The sequence below is a fragment of the Ylistrum balloti genome, unplaced genomic scaffold (genome assembly GCF_031769215.1).
Source record: "Ylistrum balloti isolate Yb309-2 unplaced genomic scaffold, AGI_CSIRO_Ybal_v1 Utg370226, whole genome shotgun sequence".
In the NCBI taxonomy this organism is placed as follows: domain Eukaryota; kingdom Metazoa; phylum Mollusca; class Bivalvia; order Pectinida; family Pectinidae; genus Ylistrum; species Ylistrum balloti.
This window is the reverse complement of record NW_026782188.1, coordinates 1,396,948-1,416,581: the sequence shown is the minus strand read 5'-3', so window position 1 is coordinate 1,416,581 and position 19,634 is coordinate 1,396,948. Positions and strand designations below refer to the sequence as shown.

The window sequence follows — 19,634 nt, the reverse complement described above, 5'->3', positions numbered from 1 at the left end:
TCTAGTTTCACTACGCATGCGCTCACTGTACTTCCTCTTACACCACCACGTGAAAATGGCAGCATCAACAGAGAGTGCCTCTTCACTTCAAACAGTTAAATCAAGTGAAGATGGAGACTTTAAACAAATCAAACGAAGGCCAAATAAGCGAAAACTACAAGAAGAATCTTCTGAATCACAACCACAGACGATGGACACGACAGAATCTCCACCTAAGCGACCACATTTCCCACCCATTAGTGGTGATAAACTGACAGTAAGTTCCGCTGATCCGTATACATAAGTACTATGTGTACATGTTATTTATATATCCTGTAAGTCTTGGGTTTTATGAATTTAGTGTCAGTGCAGTAAATAAGCCTACCACGATGTGAATACTAAGGCTATAGAAAAATACACTGGTCGAGGATAAAGTCAGACTTTGATTAGCGTGAATTTCCGCTCACGTCAAATAAAAATATACATGCATTGTACAAGTACATCTATCTGTCAGAATGTCAAATGGATGTATGGTATGTGTAATGTAGGATTCAGAGTTTACTTAGGCAAGCTAGTACTTATATATATACACGCACATCAAATGAGCCAGTATCAAACATTCAGTTTAACAAGGTCTGGTCAAGTTTATCAAGTACTTTATGAACTTATTTCAACTTCTAGATACATAAGCACCAATATATAAGTGAGTACTAATTGTAATAATGCCAGATTGATATTGAGGCTTTGGACATTAAACTAGAGTATCATTGATGTGTTATATTCATCTGTTTAATTAATTTTATTTGTTCAGCAACATTCTACTTGAAGTAGCCAGTAATTCTTCAGCTTAGCATAAATCAAATGTTATCATGGTTAAGATTTTTATGATCAGTGATTCGAAAACACTGAAGAACATTTTAAAGTGTCTGCAAAATCTTCAATTGATAAATAACAAATCAGTCTCTTCACCTTCCTTAGAAACACAAACGGACACGGGTAGGGAGCTTTGAACCAGACACCTCAAATCTACACCTGAGGCTCTATCCAACTAATCTATCCTGGCCCTTGTTTAAAATAATGATAGTTTTAATGATCAATTAAGGGGAATACTGTTACACATACAAAATGTACATCAGCTTGCATTGGCTGAGTACATGTGTGGTAACATTTTTATTACAGTCAATAATTTAAGTTCATAATAATCCATATAAATCTGTCAGAACTTATCTTTTTTTTTTGACAATAGAATTTAATCTATAAAATGTTACATTTACTATAATAAATCCACCATGACAGGACAGTATTGGATTAACTCTTTTTATATAACTTTACATTTTTATTCTTTAGGGAGGAAAAACTGACATCAGAAAAATACCTGTTCCAAACAATCGTTATACACCACTAAAAGAAAACTGGATGAAAATATTCACACCAATAGTGGAGCACTTACATCTGCAGATCAGGTTTAATCTGAAAAGCAGAAATGTAGAAATCAAGGTAATTATTGATTATAAGATGTTTCAAGGTTGTAAATGGGGATTATTGTCAGTACAATATAGTACTACATGAGAACATGTGATTCATGTTACCTGTTAACTGTAATGTTGTATACTTTTACAGTAAATGCTTTTTTCTGTATTTATTCAGCAATAAGCTCATATAGATCTTGTAACAAACCAACCCTTATCTAAAGCAATTTCTTTATATAACTTACCAACAAATGCTAGATCCTTGTCAAGGATACCTTACAATATGATTTTTGACAGAGATTATGTGTAGGTCCCTGGGCTTATTACTGGAAAAATACTATTGGGACTATTTTGAAATATTATATGAAATGCATTTTCTGAAATTTACAAAATGTTTAATCATATACCTTTTATTGAATTATTTCTGTGATATTTGTTGTTTATTCAAAATGAAAATAAGATTACACTGGACTCAAGTCATACCATTTGTATGTACATTTCACTAAATATATTACATGTACTATATTGATCATACATTAACATGTACGTAATGATTTGTTATGATGTGGTTAATTACAGTCATGTAAAGATACAAAGGATATAGGCGCTCTACAGAAAGCTGCTGACTTTGTCCGAGCATTTTGTCTAGGTTATGAAGTAGATGTGAGTATCAGGCTGACAAAGCAGCTGTTTATGATCTGGCCCAGTAATACATATATACATATCCTTTGGTTCCTACACTATTGTACATCAGATGTCTGTGACCTACTTGTTAAAATGTAAAGTGTAGGAGCCAGAGGAAACTCCAGCTATTGTAGTTCAATATGTACAAATTTTAGCCATGTAAAATGATACATTGTGTACTACCTCACAAACTACACCTTGAATGTAAAGTACAGAGGTATTTTTTCAATAAGATTAATTAATGAAGAGCTGCATTTGATATTATGGAAAGTTAATTTAAATCTAAGCTATTTTTAAAACATTCTTGGCTTAAAACATTTGTAATGTTTCTGACAAAGAAGTTTGTAGTTGTTTATTATATGATGTAATGTTTCTGACAAGACGACATAAATATTTATGTACTATTAGTGATTTCTTTTATCTTCCAGGATGCTCTAGCACTTGTTAGATTGGATGATCTCTACCTAGAGTCGTTTCAAGTTCAGGATGGTAAGTAGTGGAATACTGAGTTATAGAATGCAAAGGTAATATTCTAGGTAAGCATATGTCATGGCTTTGCTGAAAATTTACAATATTCTGATGGTTGAGAAAACATGTCTACATTACACAGTGGTGATGGATTACTTTTTCTCTGTCAAAACATGTGAGAGCTCTCTTTCCCCTCGAGGAAGACAGATTTATTTTACCAAGTAAACATAGGAATGCACATGTTAAGTGCAGGAGGAATATTTGTTGCCTCACTCTGTATGACATTTTTTGCATAGTGGAGAGTTTGTTTGGTTTGAGGGTTTTTTCCGTCTTTGCAAACAGCATCCTGGATAGTGGTTAGGGTGTCATCAGCGAACTTGTCTTTATTATCACAATGATTGATGTTGGATATCAAGAAAAACATTTTGTTTTTGTAGACTTTTAATCTCATTTTACTGGTAGAACCTATATATTGATACCTGATGCAAGAATTAAGAGATTCCTTCCTCTGATGTTGAAAGTGAATCGTGTAGTGTTCATTTCAGTGCATTACACTGTATGATTTTCACTTTTTATCAGTAAAGCCACTGAAAGGAGACCACCTGGCTCGAGCCATAGGCAGATTGGCCGGCAAGAATGGAAAGACAAAGTTCACCATAGAAAATGTCACAAAGACGAGAATTGTTTTAGCAAATAAGTGAGTATGAAATCACCAAGATCAGAAAAATCAGCCAATAAATACTTAACAATGCTGTGTTAACTACTAAGTATATTGCCCGCCCTTTGAAATAGGGACTTTTTCTTGACATTGACAATAAATCCTAATTGTTCAAAAAATATAATAATATAGTATTTGTCAAAAAGAATTACATGGTGTGTTGTTTTCATTTCAGTCATATACACATATTAGGATCCTTCCAGAATATTAAAATTGCCAGAACAGCCATATGCAGTTTGATATTAGGTAAGAATAGTGTAAACATAGAATCATGTATCATACAATTTATATCTATTCAGATTTATTTTGATCTCTAAGGAAGGTAGGATGATGATATCAGGAAGAAGTTTTTTCGGGTGGTGGATTTCCAGGTAGAGGTGGGCATTGGTGTGCAAATATGGTGTGTCTGTGTCAATTATAATTATGTAGGTAGGGATGATGGTGGGATCATGTAGGTAGGGATGATGGTGGGATCATCTAGGTAGGGATGATGGTGGGATCATGTAGGTAGGGATGATGGTGGGATCATGTAGGTAGGGATGATAGTGTGATCATCTAGGTAGGGATGATGGTGGGATCATGTAGGTAGGGATGATGGTGGGATCATCTAGGTAGGGATAATGGTGGGATCATGTAGTTAGGGATGATGGTGTGATCATCTAGGTAGGGATGATGGTGGGATCATGTAGTTAGGGATGATGGTGTGATCATGTAGGTAGGGATGATGGTGGGATCATGTAGTTAGGGATGATGGTGTGATCATCTAGGTAGGGATGATGGTGGGATCATGTAGGTAGAGATGATGGTGGGATCATCTAGGTAGGGATGATGGTGGGATCATGTAGGTAGGGATGATGGTGGGATCATGTAGGTAGGGATGAGAGTGGGATCATGTAGGTAGGGATGATGGTGGGATCATGTAGGTAGGGATGATGGTGGGATCATCTAGGTAGGGATGATGGTGGGATCATGTAGGCAGGGATGATGGTGGGATCATGTAGGCAGGGATGATGGTGGGATCATGTAGGCAGGGATGATGGTGGGATCATGTAGGCAGGGATGATAGTGTGATCATCTAGGTAGGGATGATGGTGGGACTTCCAGGTTTAGAGGAATTGGGGGATCACTAGGTTTATAGGAATTATGTAGGGTTGATGGTGATATCTCCAGGTAATGTTGATTGTGGGGTTTTCTGGTAGAGTTGGTGGTGATATCTCCAGGTAATGTTGATGGTGGGGTTTTTCTAGAAGGGTTGATAGTGGAGTTTCTAGTAGTTGATGGTGGAATCTCTAGGTCAGGAAGATGAAGGGATTTCTAGAAGGGTTTCTGGTGGGATCTCCAGGTAGGGTTGATAATTTTAGGGCAGTATATATGTACTGTGTGTAAATGTGTTTCACATGAAGTAAATTAAAAGATATATATCTGCATATAATAGTATAATAACATACAGACTGATATTCAGGTACACAATGGGAAATATTTTCTTGATAATGATAATGTTACTTATTCATTACTTCAATACACTGCCATTTTGTAGTTCACATTGCTATCTTTGTCTTTACAGGAAGTCCCCCATCTAAAGTGTATGGAACAATGCGGACAGTGGCATCAAGATCTGCTGAGAGATTTTAAGTTATTAAATTCTGTTAAAAAGTACTTATGTCTTTTCTTGGATATTTTTGCTTTTTAAAACCATACTTTAATAAGACTTGTTCACTATTCACTTTTTTTAAGTCGGGGTGATAAGATTTTCACAGATTTCTAATACTGATTGAATAATTCAATACAGTTGTAGCACATCAATTTTATTTCATAACACATTCTCCAGTACTTGATATAATATATCCATTGAGGAATTTTGAAACTTTTGAACACAAGAATTTGTTACCTTATATTATAGGAATATTGACCCACTAGTTTCATTTACATTTTGGCATACTCAGTGACTATGTAATACTTAAAAAAAGCTGATGTACAAGGTAATGAACCCTCTGACAAATTTTGTTACTACCCTACCAAAGTGTTGCACCATCAACTTCTAACAACTTTTTAGATTTTGATGGTTATCAGTCAAGGTAAAGCAACACTCTTGACCATTTGTGGAATGAAAGGTTTGTGTGCTAAACACCTCATAAACACGTTGATGGATTTCATTTCTACTCACCACCAAACTATCACACCATCAAGTTCTACAACTTATTAGATTTTGGTTATTGGTCAAGGTGAATGGTCACTCTTAACCACTTCTGTTATGTATACGTAATATCTCTAAACAGATTAATACCATATTCACAGGATAATATCACCATCAAGATCTACACTGTGATATATTGGCCATCATCATTCACGGTTATAGGTCAAATGACGCACTTGGCCTGTATTGAAATCCAAACCATGCCTATTCTATATATGTATCTTTATAATAAAATTAGAAGATTAAAAGAGTTATATTCATAGTTTATTTAAAAATACATTTCAATTTTACTGGAATATGATAGTTTAACACAACATCCATTCCATCGAAACATATGAAGCAATATCAAATCAAATATATCACAAAATATTTGATTTACAAAGTCTTGTAAACATGGGGAAACTGGTTCCTGTGCTCCCTTTTGATGTAGAAAGATACCATTATTTGTGTTTTAATGGCATTGGTAGTCAGATTTCATTTTCTCCGCCGTTATGGCATTGTTTAATGAGATCATATTGATTGATGTAAATATTTCATCAGCTTTTTGTGTTCTCTGCATCATTTGTATATTTTGTCTGAAATTCCATGGTTCTTTGATCAACACGCTGAGACACCTTCATATACATCTGTAAACAGTTGGATGCGCAAGATGTCTGAAAAGATAGAGACGCAAATAAAAAGATATTAAAAGAAGAGACATACACATTTATGCAGACTTTAAGTAACAACAAACAACAAATTTAATCCAAACTACCTGTATTTACCTGACAATAAACCCTAATAACCCACCTTTATGTATTGATATTCAATAAAATATGACAAACTGTAAACCAATATTATTTGTCTTGTAATAAGCAAACCACTTGATTTTGAGTGAGAAGTAAGCTGTTGCACCCTGAGCTTATTGCATATTAATATGGTAGTAATGAATATTCACATCTCTTATTAATCACTTTGGAATAAGATCAATATATTTCTTCTGGTTAAGATAAGACTTGAGGTGTCCCCTTTTATCAACTGTAGGTTTAAAATTTCCATGTTAGTTTACAGAAGTAGATAATCATATAACTCTGACTGGCTGCCTGTTTGTAATGTTCATTCAATCAGAATTCCTATAGGACTTCAGTAAGTTTTAACAATTAATTACTGTAAATACTGCTCAGTCTATTACCTCTAATGGGGAGACTTTCCGTGTTTTGAAGTCATGGACACAGTCCAGGAAGCAATGCTCTGTCACTTTGTTGTAGGTTGATAGGAAGGATTTCCACTGGAAAGAAACAGGTTTTATGTAAATTATTACACAAATATTGTAGAGAGCAATGTACTTGAGTAACTGCTGGTGGTACCTTTGTAAAAACCATGTATGTAACTATAAACACAAAGAATTTAAAAAAAATATAAAAACCAGCTTCTTGTCATTTCATTTGCCATTGCTGATATAACATTTATCAGTGAAATGGGTACACATAATGTGTACAACAACATAAGACCACAATTAAAAGACAGGAACTTAATTGATTCTTACATTGTCCTTTTGTAATACATTTGCCTCTACAGCAGCCATGTGTTAACATCAGGCTTGGCTCCTTACCTGCAACATGAAGACTAAATTAAATGTATGTTTCTCCCTTGATTATATAGAACAGAGTAAGGTAAATGAACAGTATGGTCCATTATTGACACTTGATCCTAACAAACAAATATTTACTGGAATAGATATAAAATCAATGAAGTCATAACAACATTATGCCCAATGGACATGATACAGCAGTTTAAAGACACAAAATATAACATATTTACATCACATATACAAAACATAAAACAAAGACAAAATAATAAACTATAATTGATAACAGTAAACTCTTGATAAAGCGGTAGATCTAGATTGCCTTGAAAATTTTATTGTATTTTCGTAATTACTTCAAGTAATAGAGAGAGAGAGAGTAATATTAAAGGTAAAACATATTCTATATATGTATTTCATTCCGATTGTATCTACAGAATTATTTTGTAAATCAGTATAATTATCGTCTGTTTGGAAAGAACAAAAGGATCAATTAAAACTTAAATACATATTGAAGAAATACTGCTTAAAAAATTAGACGATCAATAAAACTGATGAATAATACAGAAGACAACTTTATTATCCATACGATTTCAACGAAGGGCAACAATTGTGTAAGGAGTTTTTACGGCCGATCTGAATTTGGTACAGTACATCTTAATATGACCTTTGTATACACCGAGTTGTATGACCCTTGTTTAATTAACTGTGAAGAAAAATTAGACTGGAAGCGAAAGGACAGGCGATTGGACAAAGCGGTATATACTCTCCTGCATTTTTTTCACAAAGCTTACAGGTGTTCGATGGGTGATCGTTTTTTAAGAAGTCTTGGAATTAGATGCTACATTGTGGGAAAAACGTAGCGGTATTAACTAATGTTTATTAATCTGCTTACATTTTGAGATTATATCTACAAATTGGTAGTACTTGCGTGCCTTTCTTGAAACCGGGGGTGGGGGCTGTGGTGTTTTTTTTAAACCAATATCATTTTAAATGTAGTAGGTGGGTTCAGGAGGTGAGATTTTGTCACTCTATAATAGACATCACGTTGAGTAATGTTTGATGTACAAAGCAGCTAGTGATGAAACAGTGGCCACATTCGGCTCTAACACAATTCCGAAATATTAGGTAGCAGGGCTAATTTCATGACTGAGCTCTGAACGCCTTCAAAAGATCAAGATTAGATTGTTATCCAAACTTAATGGCTTCGATTGTTACATACCAACAACTGACCAACACGCTAAATCACACACCGGAAGTCATTTCTTTATCAGAGTTATCGTTCCTTACATTAATCGGAAATGTCGGCTGTCGTGTGAAGGTCCCCTTTCACACACGTGGATGTGTTTACAATAGTAAAGACCGTACAGGTATTTCAGGAAAGGAAAATGTATGCATTTACATCAGGTTGCACTTGGAAGGAACTTAGTCCGAAGGGTTCCACAACTAACAAGACAAAATAAAATCACGGATACATTGAACTAGGAGGACCCTGGGTCCAAATTCAGCTCTGATCGAGAATTTCCTTCTTGTACTGAAATCTATTTACAAGTATATCTCTGGTCTCGACAATGTATATGTAACTGCTACCATGTTGATTTACACGTATTTTTGGTTTTACTAATTAGCCTATATGTGTCGTGTGGACATTTTATCCTCCATAAGTTCTTTTGAGCTCATTTGATTAAGAAAAACACTATTTTTTCTTGTTTCAGCTGATTATATACTTAAAGCGCTCCAGGTTTCAATTGGCACCATGGCAGCAACAGGAGTACAGCCCAGCTTAAAGCAACAAGAAGATATGGTAGGAGATTGCGAAATTTCTATATAACTTCACACGTACAACAGCATATCCCTGCACGAATTGGGAACAATAAAAAAAACAAATATTATTGTGAAAATGATGTTACATTAATATTAGTTGGAAACATAAAGTAACATTATTATTACATGTACAGTTTATAGACTTGTGCATACACCAGATAACGAGTTATTCTTTATTTTGGGAAAATATTTAATATTTATCAGAAAGGAAAAGTATAAGTGAGTCTGTGTTTGTTGTAAAATATAGCAATCATATTAAAACAAATATATAGACATATGATGAAAGTTAATTCCTTTTGTATGCTAGTATCTATTACTATGTAGTATATGTACATCCATGCAGAGATGCATATAGTGCATGTGTTATACATACGTCTCTGATCCATATATACCGAGTTACTTAAATAATGTACATAACGTTATACTATATGTATGCTATAAAGAGAAGTTGTTCATACGTGTAAGTTAACTTAACTGACTTATCAAATTGTCAATCTGTATGTCAATGAAATATGTTTGAACTAATTCTAGGAAATTTCTGTTGAAGAAGTGCCTAAATATACTCTCTACTTTTATCATTATCCCCACTATGGTTTTCTTTGAAAGTATATTTGAAAATTATAATCCTGTTAATAATAACGCACTTCCTATTATTTTAGTTGATTAAATTCATGAATTGTACCAAGCAATCAATTTCCTACTGAAGTTTGGAACATCATTCTTTTTCAGTGGAGAGCTTTTTTTGACACATATAACAAACTGACAGAGCATTGCTTTGTGGATTGTATCCACAATTTCACCACAAAGAAAGTAACTAAATCTGAGGTAAACATCATATTTATTGTCATGCTGACATTTCAATTCTGTCACAACTTCTGTCCTACTGAATACTTTTTCTACCTCTGTTATTAATGAATTTGAAACCACATATTTGGTAAGTGTGCTTAAACCTGACAGGCATCATACAGTACGTACAGCACTTTGTCTAAATAACTCATCAGCTGATTGTATTTTTCACACCAGTTTGGCCAGTATTTATCAAGTACAGTGTGTTTTTCAATGCCAAACATACCAGTACAATGTATCATTTAAAATCTCTTTGACCTTTCAGACACTGTGTACAACAAACTGTTTAAAGAAGTATTATGAAGTATCTCACCGTATCACTCAGAAAGTGAGTGAGTATGAAGTGGCCAAGTTGAGTGGATTTAACCCCTGAAAGTGGTGATGGAATTCTAGGACAAGATTTGTTCTCGTTGACTGAAAACTATGGCCTTGACTTTTTATTCGGCTGAAAGATCATGAAATTTAAATTTGACCAATACTTGAACATGTAAATGTTATTTTGAGAAATATATCAATTAACATATGGTTTCATAACGGTCTTAATCATTGATCTAAAATAGGTATATAGGTCTGCCTTCCATACAGTTGAGAAACAAGTGCTGTTGGATACATTATTAATTCATGTATAGTACCAGGAAAATTTTCATCTTGACCATGATTTGTGTCATTAACAACTCTTAAAAAGTTGTAATTTTATATCTGACTGGAAAATCACTTACCATTGATATCAATTTCGATGGAGAAAGATAATCAAAAGATTCTTAATTATTTATTATAAAAAGAGATCCCAATTTTTATTTCTTAGGAATAGAATCGGGGTCTATATTAAAGTTGCCCTGATGAAGCTTGGCATCAAGAAGCAAAACAAATCAGCCTATAAAGTGCATATGAGTTCCATTTTTCTTAGTTGTGGATGTGAAAGAGAATGTTGATATATGAAAGGTATTGTAAACTGAAGAATGTGTGCAGTATTTTCATTTTGTTGTTTGATGTAAAATGTTTGTTTATAATTAAAATGCTATGAACAAAATTGATGTTGTCATGTGATTTATAAATGATGGAAAGGTGTAGAATAGTTTCGTGAAGTTCCTTTTCTAAAACCGGCCAATTTGTGTCATTTATGTAAACTAACAGAATGTTCTTTCTGTAAGACTGAGAAAAGGGTGTTGAAATATTTCACATCAAATTACCTGTTTCAGTATACATATTCTCTTCAGTTTTTTGAAGTATCCCTAGCACAGCAGTCTGTACATCCTACCATCAGCTTTTCCTTTGAACTATTATATCAATTCAACAAAAGAAAGCTGTCTTCTCCAGTACTGCTAAGAGAATTACGGTACAATAAAATTTTGGTTGAGTCTTTTGGTCACTTGACTGTGTAATTAAAAGATGGAAAGCCACTGGGCAGACAATACTAAAATCAACATTATAATTCCCACTCCTCAATGATTGATGACGATTCTTTTGAGGGCAGATAAACGGGGTTCACCAGAGACAGAAATAACGTTGAAGATGATGGATGATAATACATCACGCTTGGACTCAAACTTGAACTAGCACTACTAGAAACTGAGGTGACAAATACTTGAAATGAAAGAAATGACCATATCAAACTTCGATGGTCAAAATAAAAGATTGTCTTCTCTGCGAGAATTTCATGTCTTGATCAGGCTTAAAATTGAATCTACATAACTTGGGGCTAAAATGAATCTGTCAGAAATATCCATTCAGTGCTTCTCAAGAAATTGCGATAACAACTATAAAGCTTTCAAAATCCCAAATTACTACATGTTTGTTATTTTGTTTCGCTGATCAGCCTCTAAATTAAGTGGGCACAACTTGGGATCATGGGAAACCTTCAACACTACAGTAGAAAGAGCAATATAAATTCAACTGTCAAAATGCAAGATGGCCACCAGTTGGCCATTTTGTTTCTCTGATCACACTCAAAATTGAAAGGGCACATCTGGGGACAGAGGGAAATCTAGACCTACATATATAGTTCGAAAAATATTCCTCGGGTACTTCTCAAGAAATGGTGATAACAATGATTGTTTACCAACAGACCATGGATGAAAGGCAATTTGAAAAGCCGATCATTAGGTGTTTTCAATGAATATGGTCACATTGCACTACCCTGCGAGTTGGGTAGTGCAAGCTTAAGGTTTATTGAATATACATTTGTAATGAAATCGAGTACCTGTAATGTGCATGTGCCTTTTTATGATGACAGATCGTCCAAAGATACTCCTACGTATACAATTAAGGAAATGGCATGGTCTGGATTTTATTTGTTTACAAAGTGTCGTTTGTGAAATAGAAGATATGTATAGACTTATCTAGGATTGATTTTCAATGATATTCCTAAAAATGTTTTTCAGATTTACAGTCCGATAATGTCTGGTATTTACTTATAGCTGATCATCCTGACCTTCTCACTGTCAGATACAACTCATTACCATTAATTTTGTGACTATTCAGGAAAAATATTGAATCAATCTTTGTCACGTTTTGATCCTGATGATACTGTGCCAATTTGTTTTCAAGGGGTTTTGTGGAGTACCGGTATGTACTACAAATGCATTTATCACATGTTAAGACAATATAAATATCATCATTTGTTTTTTATTTGAAACAAAATTTGCACAAATCTGATTATTAAATAGTATAACAGAGGCTCAATGGGCCTTAATCACTCACATGTTCTGAAGCTTTCATGCAGGATGAAGATTGTCCCTTCCTTAAGTCAGTAAATTCCGTTACCCAATTAAAGCATGCCACAATACAAACACTATGACCAAGGATTATATTTTTAAAGAAACTTAAAGCTCTTAGCACATTTGACCCATGTGACCTTCAAATTTTGTCAATGTCATTTATTTCAACTAAGTTTGTAGAGCTTCATCCCAGCATTCTACTGGCACATTATCATGACCCAGTGATTTTTAGTTTTGAGAAAAAGTAACTGAATTATAAAGACAGTGAAAGTCACTGTCACAAATATTAACATATTGGCTACAGGCCCAATATTATTTCACCGAAAAATGGACCAAGCAATTAATTTTAACAAACTTGCAGCACTTCATTGTAGTATACTACATGCCAATATATACAGTATCCTGGGTGGCTTTCCAGGTATTGAGAAGTAGTTTAAAGGGAAAAGTTGATGTCATGGAAATACATAATTAAATTACTTAATCAAAGCAAATCCATACTTATGTATCAATACTTGTTCTACAAACAGAACATTTCTACCTCTCGTTTAAATTTAAATTAGTTTCCACTGTGACCTGACTTCCAAAATGTCTGTTCAATCAGAACTACATGTACAAAAAACATGTAGATAATACCAACATGGCAACATAATCCTAATTCAATCTCAAATTCCATAAAACTAGGGCAAAATAAGAACAAAAGAAAGATTTACAGAGACTCCTGAAAAAATACAAGGAGAATAAGAAGGAAGACCTAGCATACAGATAACTTTCTATGGGCATATGAACTATATTTGGGATATGGTCAACCATTTCAGTTGATAATGGGCGTATCAACTATATCTGGGATGTGGTCAACCCTTTCAGCTGATAATGGGCGTATCAACTATATCTGGGATGTGGTCAACCCTTTCAGCTGATAATGCGCGTATCAATTACATCTGGATATGGTCAACCCATTCAGTTGATAATGGGCGTATCAACTATATTTGGGATATGGTCAACCATTTCAGTTGATAATAGGCGTACCAACTATATCTAGGATATGGTCAACCCTTTCAGTTGATAAGTTGTATATATAGGAGTTAAGGTGTACATTAGGACAACAATGAGTCTGACTTTCCTTTCAACAACAAAGAAACATTTTATTGACAATATTTAAATAGCTCTGGAACATTAAACTATCAAACATAAATTTCTGCTGGAGTCAATAGTTACCTATAAATCACTGATTCTTTTTCTAATAATTAATTACAGCAAACTAACACAACTATGTTGATTTGTGTATTGTAAAAATGTTGCAAAATGAAATCTAAAAACTTCTTTGATGGTACAAAAAAGATATCCTGATATTGACACTGTCCTGTATTGTGTACTGGTAACTTATTTGTCTAAAAAAAAACACACAAACAAGAGATCCTAACAGATCTCAGCATCAACATTGTTTTTAACTCACAATCTGATGATGGTGGGCTAAAAACAAAATATATGTATCATTAAATATGTAAACATTTCCATACACATAAGGTTGATCCGTTTCACTGCTAAAGCCTGAAGGATTTCACAGAATCAGGCAGTCCTAGAACATGTGTAATGAACCTCTACTCAAATCTGTCAGTGAAAAACTGGATCATTTCCTTCAACAATACTTTTGTTTCAGTCTAACTCAGTAAACTTTCTGTCACCTTGGGGCTGTTAAAGCTGCTATGCCTTCAATTTTAGTCAACTGGAATTCACTTATTCGTTGGGCAATACGCTGAGTCACCCTGGTGTGCTTTTGTAAGCAATTGTTAGTGCATGACAACTGAAAAACAAACATAACTTGAATTTAGGCAATATCATTTACACTAATTAGAATTGAAATACACTATGTTAGCAGTGTTTCTATATTTTCTGACTTTTCATTTGTAAAGTTTTTTTTAAATCCACACAAGAAATGGGTTTTATCTGTAAAGACACTATTTGGGAATTAGAGAGATTATGATATTAAATACAAATGTCCTTCAGATAAAAATAAAGGACAACCTGTCATCAGGGATGATGATACAGGAAACAATTATACAAAGAAAATCTTTTCATTTTTTTTTTTGGTACAGTTTTTAATAAAATCTAACTTTAATTGTTCTCCAATAAAAAATTGGCAAACAAATTAATGATAGGCTAAAAATTCTGTCATGTTAGTGATAATATAAATAGTTTTTCTTTATTTGTCATGTGCATAATCTCAATTGTAAAACTATCATAAGAAAAAAAAAGTTTGTTGAATGGTTTACAAAAGTGAAAACAAAGCAATTCAAAAAATACATATCCTCTCTCAGTTAAACCTTTATTTAGGTGCAATAAAGAAATGTGAAGTCAAAATCCCTCAAGGTATGATGCCTGGGACATACTGGAACATCCCTATATCCCCTCCCCAATAGTCATCACAAGGGGGATGATGACTTCATAATGAGAATAGCTGTGATTTTCAATGAATTTGTCAGACAGACACAGGTTTGGAGTTTCACATTCACACTTTTTTCAATTTTTGAAAGTTGATCAAATCATAGAACAAGTCTAACAACACACATTTAATTAATTCATTAATTAATCTCAATGTCAAATCAATTAAAAAAAATGTGATGTCGTTCATTACCTCTGCCTTGATTGGTTTCTTTGAGGTGAAGTCATGCACACAATCTACGAAGCAGTCCTCGGCTAATTTGTTATAGGATAAAAGAACGGCTCTCCACTGAAAGGGAATTTTTTGTAAACATTGAATTATTCTTATTATCTATAATAGATTATATAAATTTGGGCATGCTTTGAGAACTTTGCGACTTGGATATAAAATCAATTTGTGTGCTTTTTCTGATTCTTCTAAATATATCTCCTTCAGGAAAATGTAAAATCATGTGTAATGTTAATCAATGATTAAGCATTACATCCCAGCTTGAGTTCATGTAGTTTGAGCTCTATATCAACTGTATGTTTGATTTCCATATCTCAAATACATTAACGTAGGGCATTAGGGTCAGATAAGTGGAAGATTTGTTCACATATATGAAATAAGGACATAAAAATAGCTCTGCAAATGCGTGCAATACCCACAGCCTTATTATAAAGTTGGGTGCAGGGCTGAGATTGTGAAGAACCTCAACAGGCTGTGTAGGTCCATAGGCTCAACATGCCCAGCGAAAATGGTGATCGCTGGAGATGGCGTTCTTAAGATAATGACTGGAATGCAAATACAAGATGGCAACTGTAACCGCCATATTGGGTATGGGGCAATGACGAAAAACAATAGGGTTGTGTAGATCCATAGGCCCAACATCCTCCGTGAAAATGGTGGTCACCGATGATGTCCTTCTTGAGATAATGAGTGGAATTCAAATTCAAGATGGCAGCCGTAGCCGCCATATTGGATATCAGGCGGCAACGAAAAAACAAATAGGGTTGTATAGGTCAATAGGTCCAACGTCCTCAGTAAAAATGGTGACCACCAGTGTTGTCGTTCCTGAGATAATGAGCGGAATGCAAATTCAAGATGGCGCCCGTAACTGCCATATAGGAGATCGCGCGGTGACGAAAAACAGTAGGGTTGTGTAGGTCCATAGGCCCAACATCCCCAATGAAAATGGTGATGACCGGCTATGTAGTTTTTTGAGATAATAAGCGGTATGCAATTGTGGACAGACAGACGGACGAACAGAGGCCATGCGTGATCGCAATACCCCACACCCTCTGGAATGTGGATTAAAAACTGAATTGTGAAAACAACTGAACTTCATGCTTTAAGAACTTTTGATAATGAAGTACACTATAAAAATATTGATTTTTCGTTGGGGTTTTTAACTTTGCCATAATTATGGGTACTCTTAACCTACAACATTATTATATCCAAGAAATGATAAAAAATTGAAAACTATCATGGATTACAAAGTGCTAGTTAATTTCTAAGAAGATCAATCCATGCAATCAAGAGCCAACAAAAATGCATTTTCTGTAAAACCACAAAATTTCAGCTCAAGGAAAACCTGATTTTACAGAATTTATTTTTTATGTTGATGAAACCTCAACAAATGGATCAGGAATGAACATGGATGAACTTACAAAATGGTAAGCAATTAATCAAATGAACTTTCAAAACCTTGATACAAAGAATCGCGTAAGAAAAGATAAACTCTGAATAAAATTTAAGTGGCAAACTGTACATATGGTAACTTATACATTGCTTGCAGCTTATTTGTAACCTTTCTGTGGTGAAACTTAAAATTTTTTAGTATTGTACCTTACAGTTACTCTGATGACTAATGTAATTTTGTAGTGAGGAGTACCCAATGCTAAATTTCATTGATACACCAGAAATGTGACTGACCTTAGTTAATTCCTCAGTATGTGTAAACTTAGTGACTTATTGATAATCTCCCAATACATGTACATATACAGTATATACTTAAATTATATGTATAAAGTCATCACTTGCTTGATATCTAAGTATATTGAAATCACTTCCTACCATAGATTTGTCTTGCATTTGCATCATGTTGGGTTCTGCAGCAGCCATAGTGCTGTTTTATTTATCTGAAATAAAAACATGAAAATATTAAGAAATCATGCCAACAGGTTTTTCATAACACCATATATATATATATGATATATATTTCCTCTGACTAAGCCATGTTCTACTGTTTTTATTTTTTAAACTGCAACCAAGAGGTGGAGGGATGCTCTATCTATTGCTCTATACTTAAAAATAAATTTTGGATTTCAAGGTGAAAGTGACAAAAGACATCGGACTTTTACACACATGTACTACGGTACTCATCTTGTTTAATGAAGACATGCACCTATATCTGGAATGTAAACAACACAAGCAAAAATCCAGTCCACTTTGCATCATACAAAGGCATAGTGGGCAGAATATTTGTGCTGTTTACATTCCAGATACAGATGTCTGTGGTACAGAACACTATACAGCTTTACTGAGCATTGTGAAACAACGTTGGATTAAGATTTTCAAAACGATTTCGAAAGATGCTTCTAGTGATTGTTGGAGTTTTGGAATAGTATGGGACAATGCATATGGAAGAAAATATGTACACAAAATACTGAAATAGTATTACTCGTGTCTCTAATAACGCCGGTGTCCAATGCTCATTAATTAGGCCCAACTTCAACAGATCTGCGGGTAATGTTAGGAAACAAATGACTACAACGTAACAACGGCAGCCTTTAAGTGGTATGCTTGATTACATCGTATAATTAAGTTATTCAAGAAATGTCAATGCTTTCTAAAACTGGACTATAACATATCATATTTTCATGCAAAGAGTGACAAACATATACACACGTGGGTATGAAAAGTCATGCACGGACACATTCACCGCCGGAAATAGGTTTAAACCAAAACTTCGACTGTCGCAATCTTTTTTGTTAAGGAGACTATAATTAAATTTAATGCTTATGAAAGAGGTAATGAAAAAGGTACAGTGTGTTTTTATTCCAAAGTGATATGGAATATTTCAGTCCAATAAAAAAAATAAAGTATTACAACATTAAAGCATCGAAGAAATTGACCAATCATATTGCTTCTTACAACTATATGTTTGGTGATGACATTGTTGACAAAAATGGCGGCGGGAGTTTGGAATGAACAGGGAAAGAATGTGTGTTAAACTCGATTCGGCCTCGCTACCGTATTATTATGCAACTTGTGAGTTAGAACAAGAGGTAAATGGCGCATAAATTGGTCTGTTCTTTTGGTTATGCGAATGAGACAAGCTAATATGATAAAAATATATAATGTTTCCCCTGCAGTCTATACGCTGTTCGGGTATGTTAGATTAATTCGATGTGGGCCTAGTCCAAAACAACTCAGAAACTTAACATTTTCATATAAAGTCATACACTGACGTGTGATAGTCTTATACACATATTTGGATGATATCGGCACTGTACTGAACATCTTGGTACTGAAAGAAAATGACACCCCTTCATTGATTATTCTACTTCTGTACACGTTCAGTCAATAATAAAAGTAACAAGTAATAGAATGTCTCCACTGATCCCATCCACTTTAAACTCGCTCATCAGTCTGTAGTGTGGGACTGTGTCAAAGCATGTCAGAAGTCTTTTTTAATAGGATTAATAATGGACACAGGCTTAGAGCCTCTATGTCCATATCATACATAAACATTCATAGTCAATTATAATTATTTCAGTGTCCATGGCTTAATAATTACATAGTACATCCACTAAACTACGAAACGTAGTATAAACATACGTATGTGTTAACATTCTACATCCAGAGTAATGTCATGTATTTTGTCAGCTTTTCAAAACATACTGCATATTCTGTATGCCCCATACATTGTTTTAGACTTATAGAAGATTTTTACACATTTTTTCCTTCTATTTCTTTTCTTTTTTAGCTTTACTATGGCACAGTCTAGTATGCTAGAGTTGCTTGCCCTAACAGATGCAGCAGTCAAGGGTCTGAACAAATCTACAAGGTCTTCCTCTGCCAGTAGTAGATCTTCATGTAGATCAGTCAGAGAGGCTCAATATCATGACTCAATAAGTCATGATAGTGGTATTTGCAAAACTAATACTGTGACAGAGAGAAATGGGGAACCAAGTTCAGGTCATCTTGTTCATGAGTCAGATGAGAGCACTACAGCAAGTGATGTTTTGATAACATCTACCACTGTTGATCCTGACCACAGAAGTTTTGTGTTACAGGATGAGGGAAATGTTAGCAATGTTTCAAAATGCTCAAAAATATCTATCGCATCAGAAAATTTCAATACTTCAGGAGCTCAAAAAGTGAAAATTTCAACCAAGAGACTGAGAGAAATAAAGTCCCCTTTTGAAGTAAGTCCAAGAAATGGTGAAGACAGAGAAAGTGTTCTAAAAGGAGCTACTAAAGCAGTAGAAAGATCAGTGGATGTACCTCAATCAGATACCAATTCTGATGACAAAAATCTAAGTAAAAATGCTATTGCTAAACCAGTGGTTTCAAAAACAAGCAAAATTAAAGCACAATCTGCACCCAGAGGTCTTAGCGATGGTATAAAAAGGGACAACAAAGAAGATGATCACTTCTTTTCACCGTTGCAAACTCAAAGATCTGAAACCTTTGAAGAGTTTTCTCCTCGAGACGAAGGAAAAGAATTAATGAGGAGGAAAGGAA

At 34.2% G+C, this 19,634-nt stretch overlaps 4 protein-coding genes across 5 annotated transcripts; 2 read left to right on the top strand and 2 right to left on the bottom strand.

The window, feature by feature from the left end:
- The first annotated feature begins 49 nt into the window (after positions 1–49).
- LOC132551899 (RNA-binding protein PNO1-like) lies at positions 50–4,974 on the top strand. The gene is made up of 7 exons (XM_060216043.1): positions 50–256; positions 1,327–1,476; positions 2,028–2,111; positions 2,561–2,621; positions 3,180–3,297; positions 3,494–3,564; positions 4,883–4,974. The coding sequence occupies exons 1-7, from the start codon at positions 56–58 to the stop codon at positions 4,948–4,950; spliced, it is 753 nt and encodes a 250-aa protein (XP_060072026.1). The 5' UTR covers positions 50–55; the 3' UTR covers positions 4,951–4,974.
- Positions 4,975–5,107: 133 nt separating this feature from the next.
- On the bottom strand, positions 5,108–8,323 carry LOC132551930 (mitochondrial import inner membrane translocase subunit Tim9-like). The gene is made up of 4 exons (XM_060216071.1): positions 8,299–8,323; positions 7,038–7,103; positions 6,684–6,779; positions 5,108–6,165 (listed from the first exon to the last, which is right to left on the bottom strand). Exons 2-4 carry the CDS (start codon positions 7,074–7,076, stop codon positions 6,049–6,051), a joined length of 252 nt encoding a protein of 83 aa, XP_060072054.1. The 5' UTR covers positions 7,077–7,103; positions 8,299–8,323; the 3' UTR covers positions 5,108–6,048.
- A 56-nt stretch (positions 8,324–8,379) lies between these two features.
- LOC132551888 (mitochondrial import inner membrane translocase subunit Tim9-like) lies at positions 8,380–10,770 on the top strand. Its single transcript, XM_060216032.1, has 4 exons — positions 8,380–8,446; positions 8,792–8,880; positions 9,630–9,725; positions 10,012–10,770. Exons 2-4 carry the CDS (start codon positions 8,833–8,835, stop codon positions 10,117–10,119), a joined length of 252 nt encoding a protein of 83 aa, XP_060072015.1. The 5' UTR covers positions 8,380–8,446; positions 8,792–8,832; the 3' UTR covers positions 10,120–10,770.
- A 2,809-nt stretch (positions 10,771–13,579) lies between these two features.
- On the bottom strand, positions 13,580–17,827 carry LOC132551887 (mitochondrial import inner membrane translocase subunit Tim9-like). 2 transcript variants are annotated; one of them, XM_060216030.1, is made up of 4 exons: positions 17,793–17,827; positions 16,959–17,023; positions 15,096–15,191; positions 13,580–14,264 (listed from the first exon to the last, which is right to left on the bottom strand). In XM_060216030.1, exons 2-4 carry the CDS (start codon positions 17,004–17,006, stop codon positions 14,142–14,144), a joined length of 267 nt encoding a protein of 88 aa, XP_060072013.1. In that variant the 5' UTR covers positions 17,007–17,023; positions 17,793–17,827; the 3' UTR covers positions 13,580–14,141. The 2 variants fall into 2 exon arrangements, with proteins under 2 accessions (XP_060072013.1, XP_060072014.1); XM_060216031.1 differs by lacking the exon at positions 17,793–17,827 and adding an exon at positions 17,566–17,580.
- Positions 17,828–19,634: the final 1,807 nt, after the last annotated feature.

Excerpts from the sequence above, each read along its gene's own strand:
- LOC132551930 (XM_060216071.1), bottom strand. The coding sequence starts at position 7,076 with ATGGCTGCTGTAGAGGCAAATGTATTACAAAAGGACAAT. Across the intron at positions 6,780-7,037 it reads ATGTATTACAAAAGGACAAT|TGGAAATCCTTCCTATCAAC; the intron begins GTAAGAATCAAT and ends GTTTCTTTCCAG. Across the intron at positions 6,166-6,683 it reads GGAAAGTCTCCCCATTAGAG|ACATCTTGCGCATCCAACTG; the intron begins GTAATAGACTGA and ends CTATCTTTTCAG.
- LOC132551887 (XM_060216030.1), bottom strand. The coding sequence starts at position 17,006 with ATGGCTGCTGCAGAACCCAACATGATGCAAATGCAAGACAAATCTATG. Across the intron at positions 15,192-16,958 it reads AAATGCAAGACAAATCTATG|TGGAGAGCCGTTCTTTTATC; the intron begins GTAGGAAGTGAT and ends ATTCCCTTTCAG. Across the intron at positions 14,265-15,095 it reads AGAAACCAATCAAGGCAGAG|TTGTCATGCACTAACAATTG; the intron begins GTAATGAACGAC and ends TTTGTTTTTCAG.
- LOC132551899 (XM_060216043.1), top strand. The coding sequence starts at position 56 with ATGGCAGCATCAACAGAGAGTGCCTCTTCACTTCAAACAGTTAAATCA. Across the intron at positions 257-1,326 it reads TTAGTGGTGATAAACTGACA|GGAGGAAAAACTGACATCAG; the intron begins GTAAGTTCCGCT and ends TTTATTCTTTAG. Across the intron at positions 2,112-2,560 it reads GTCTAGGTTATGAAGTAGAT|GATGCTCTAGCACTTGTTAG; the intron begins GTGAGTATCAGG and ends TTTATCTTCCAG.
- LOC132551888 (XM_060216032.1), top strand. The coding sequence starts at position 8,833 with ATGGCAGCAACAGGAGTACAGCCCAGCTTAAAGCAACAAGAAGATATG. Across the intron at positions 8,881-9,629 it reads TAAAGCAACAAGAAGATATG|TGGAGAGCTTTTTTTGACAC; the intron begins GTAGGAGATTGC and ends ATTCTTTTTCAG. Across the intron at positions 9,726-10,011 it reads AGAAAGTAACTAAATCTGAG|ACACTGTGTACAACAAACTG; the intron begins GTAAACATCATA and ends TTGACCTTTCAG.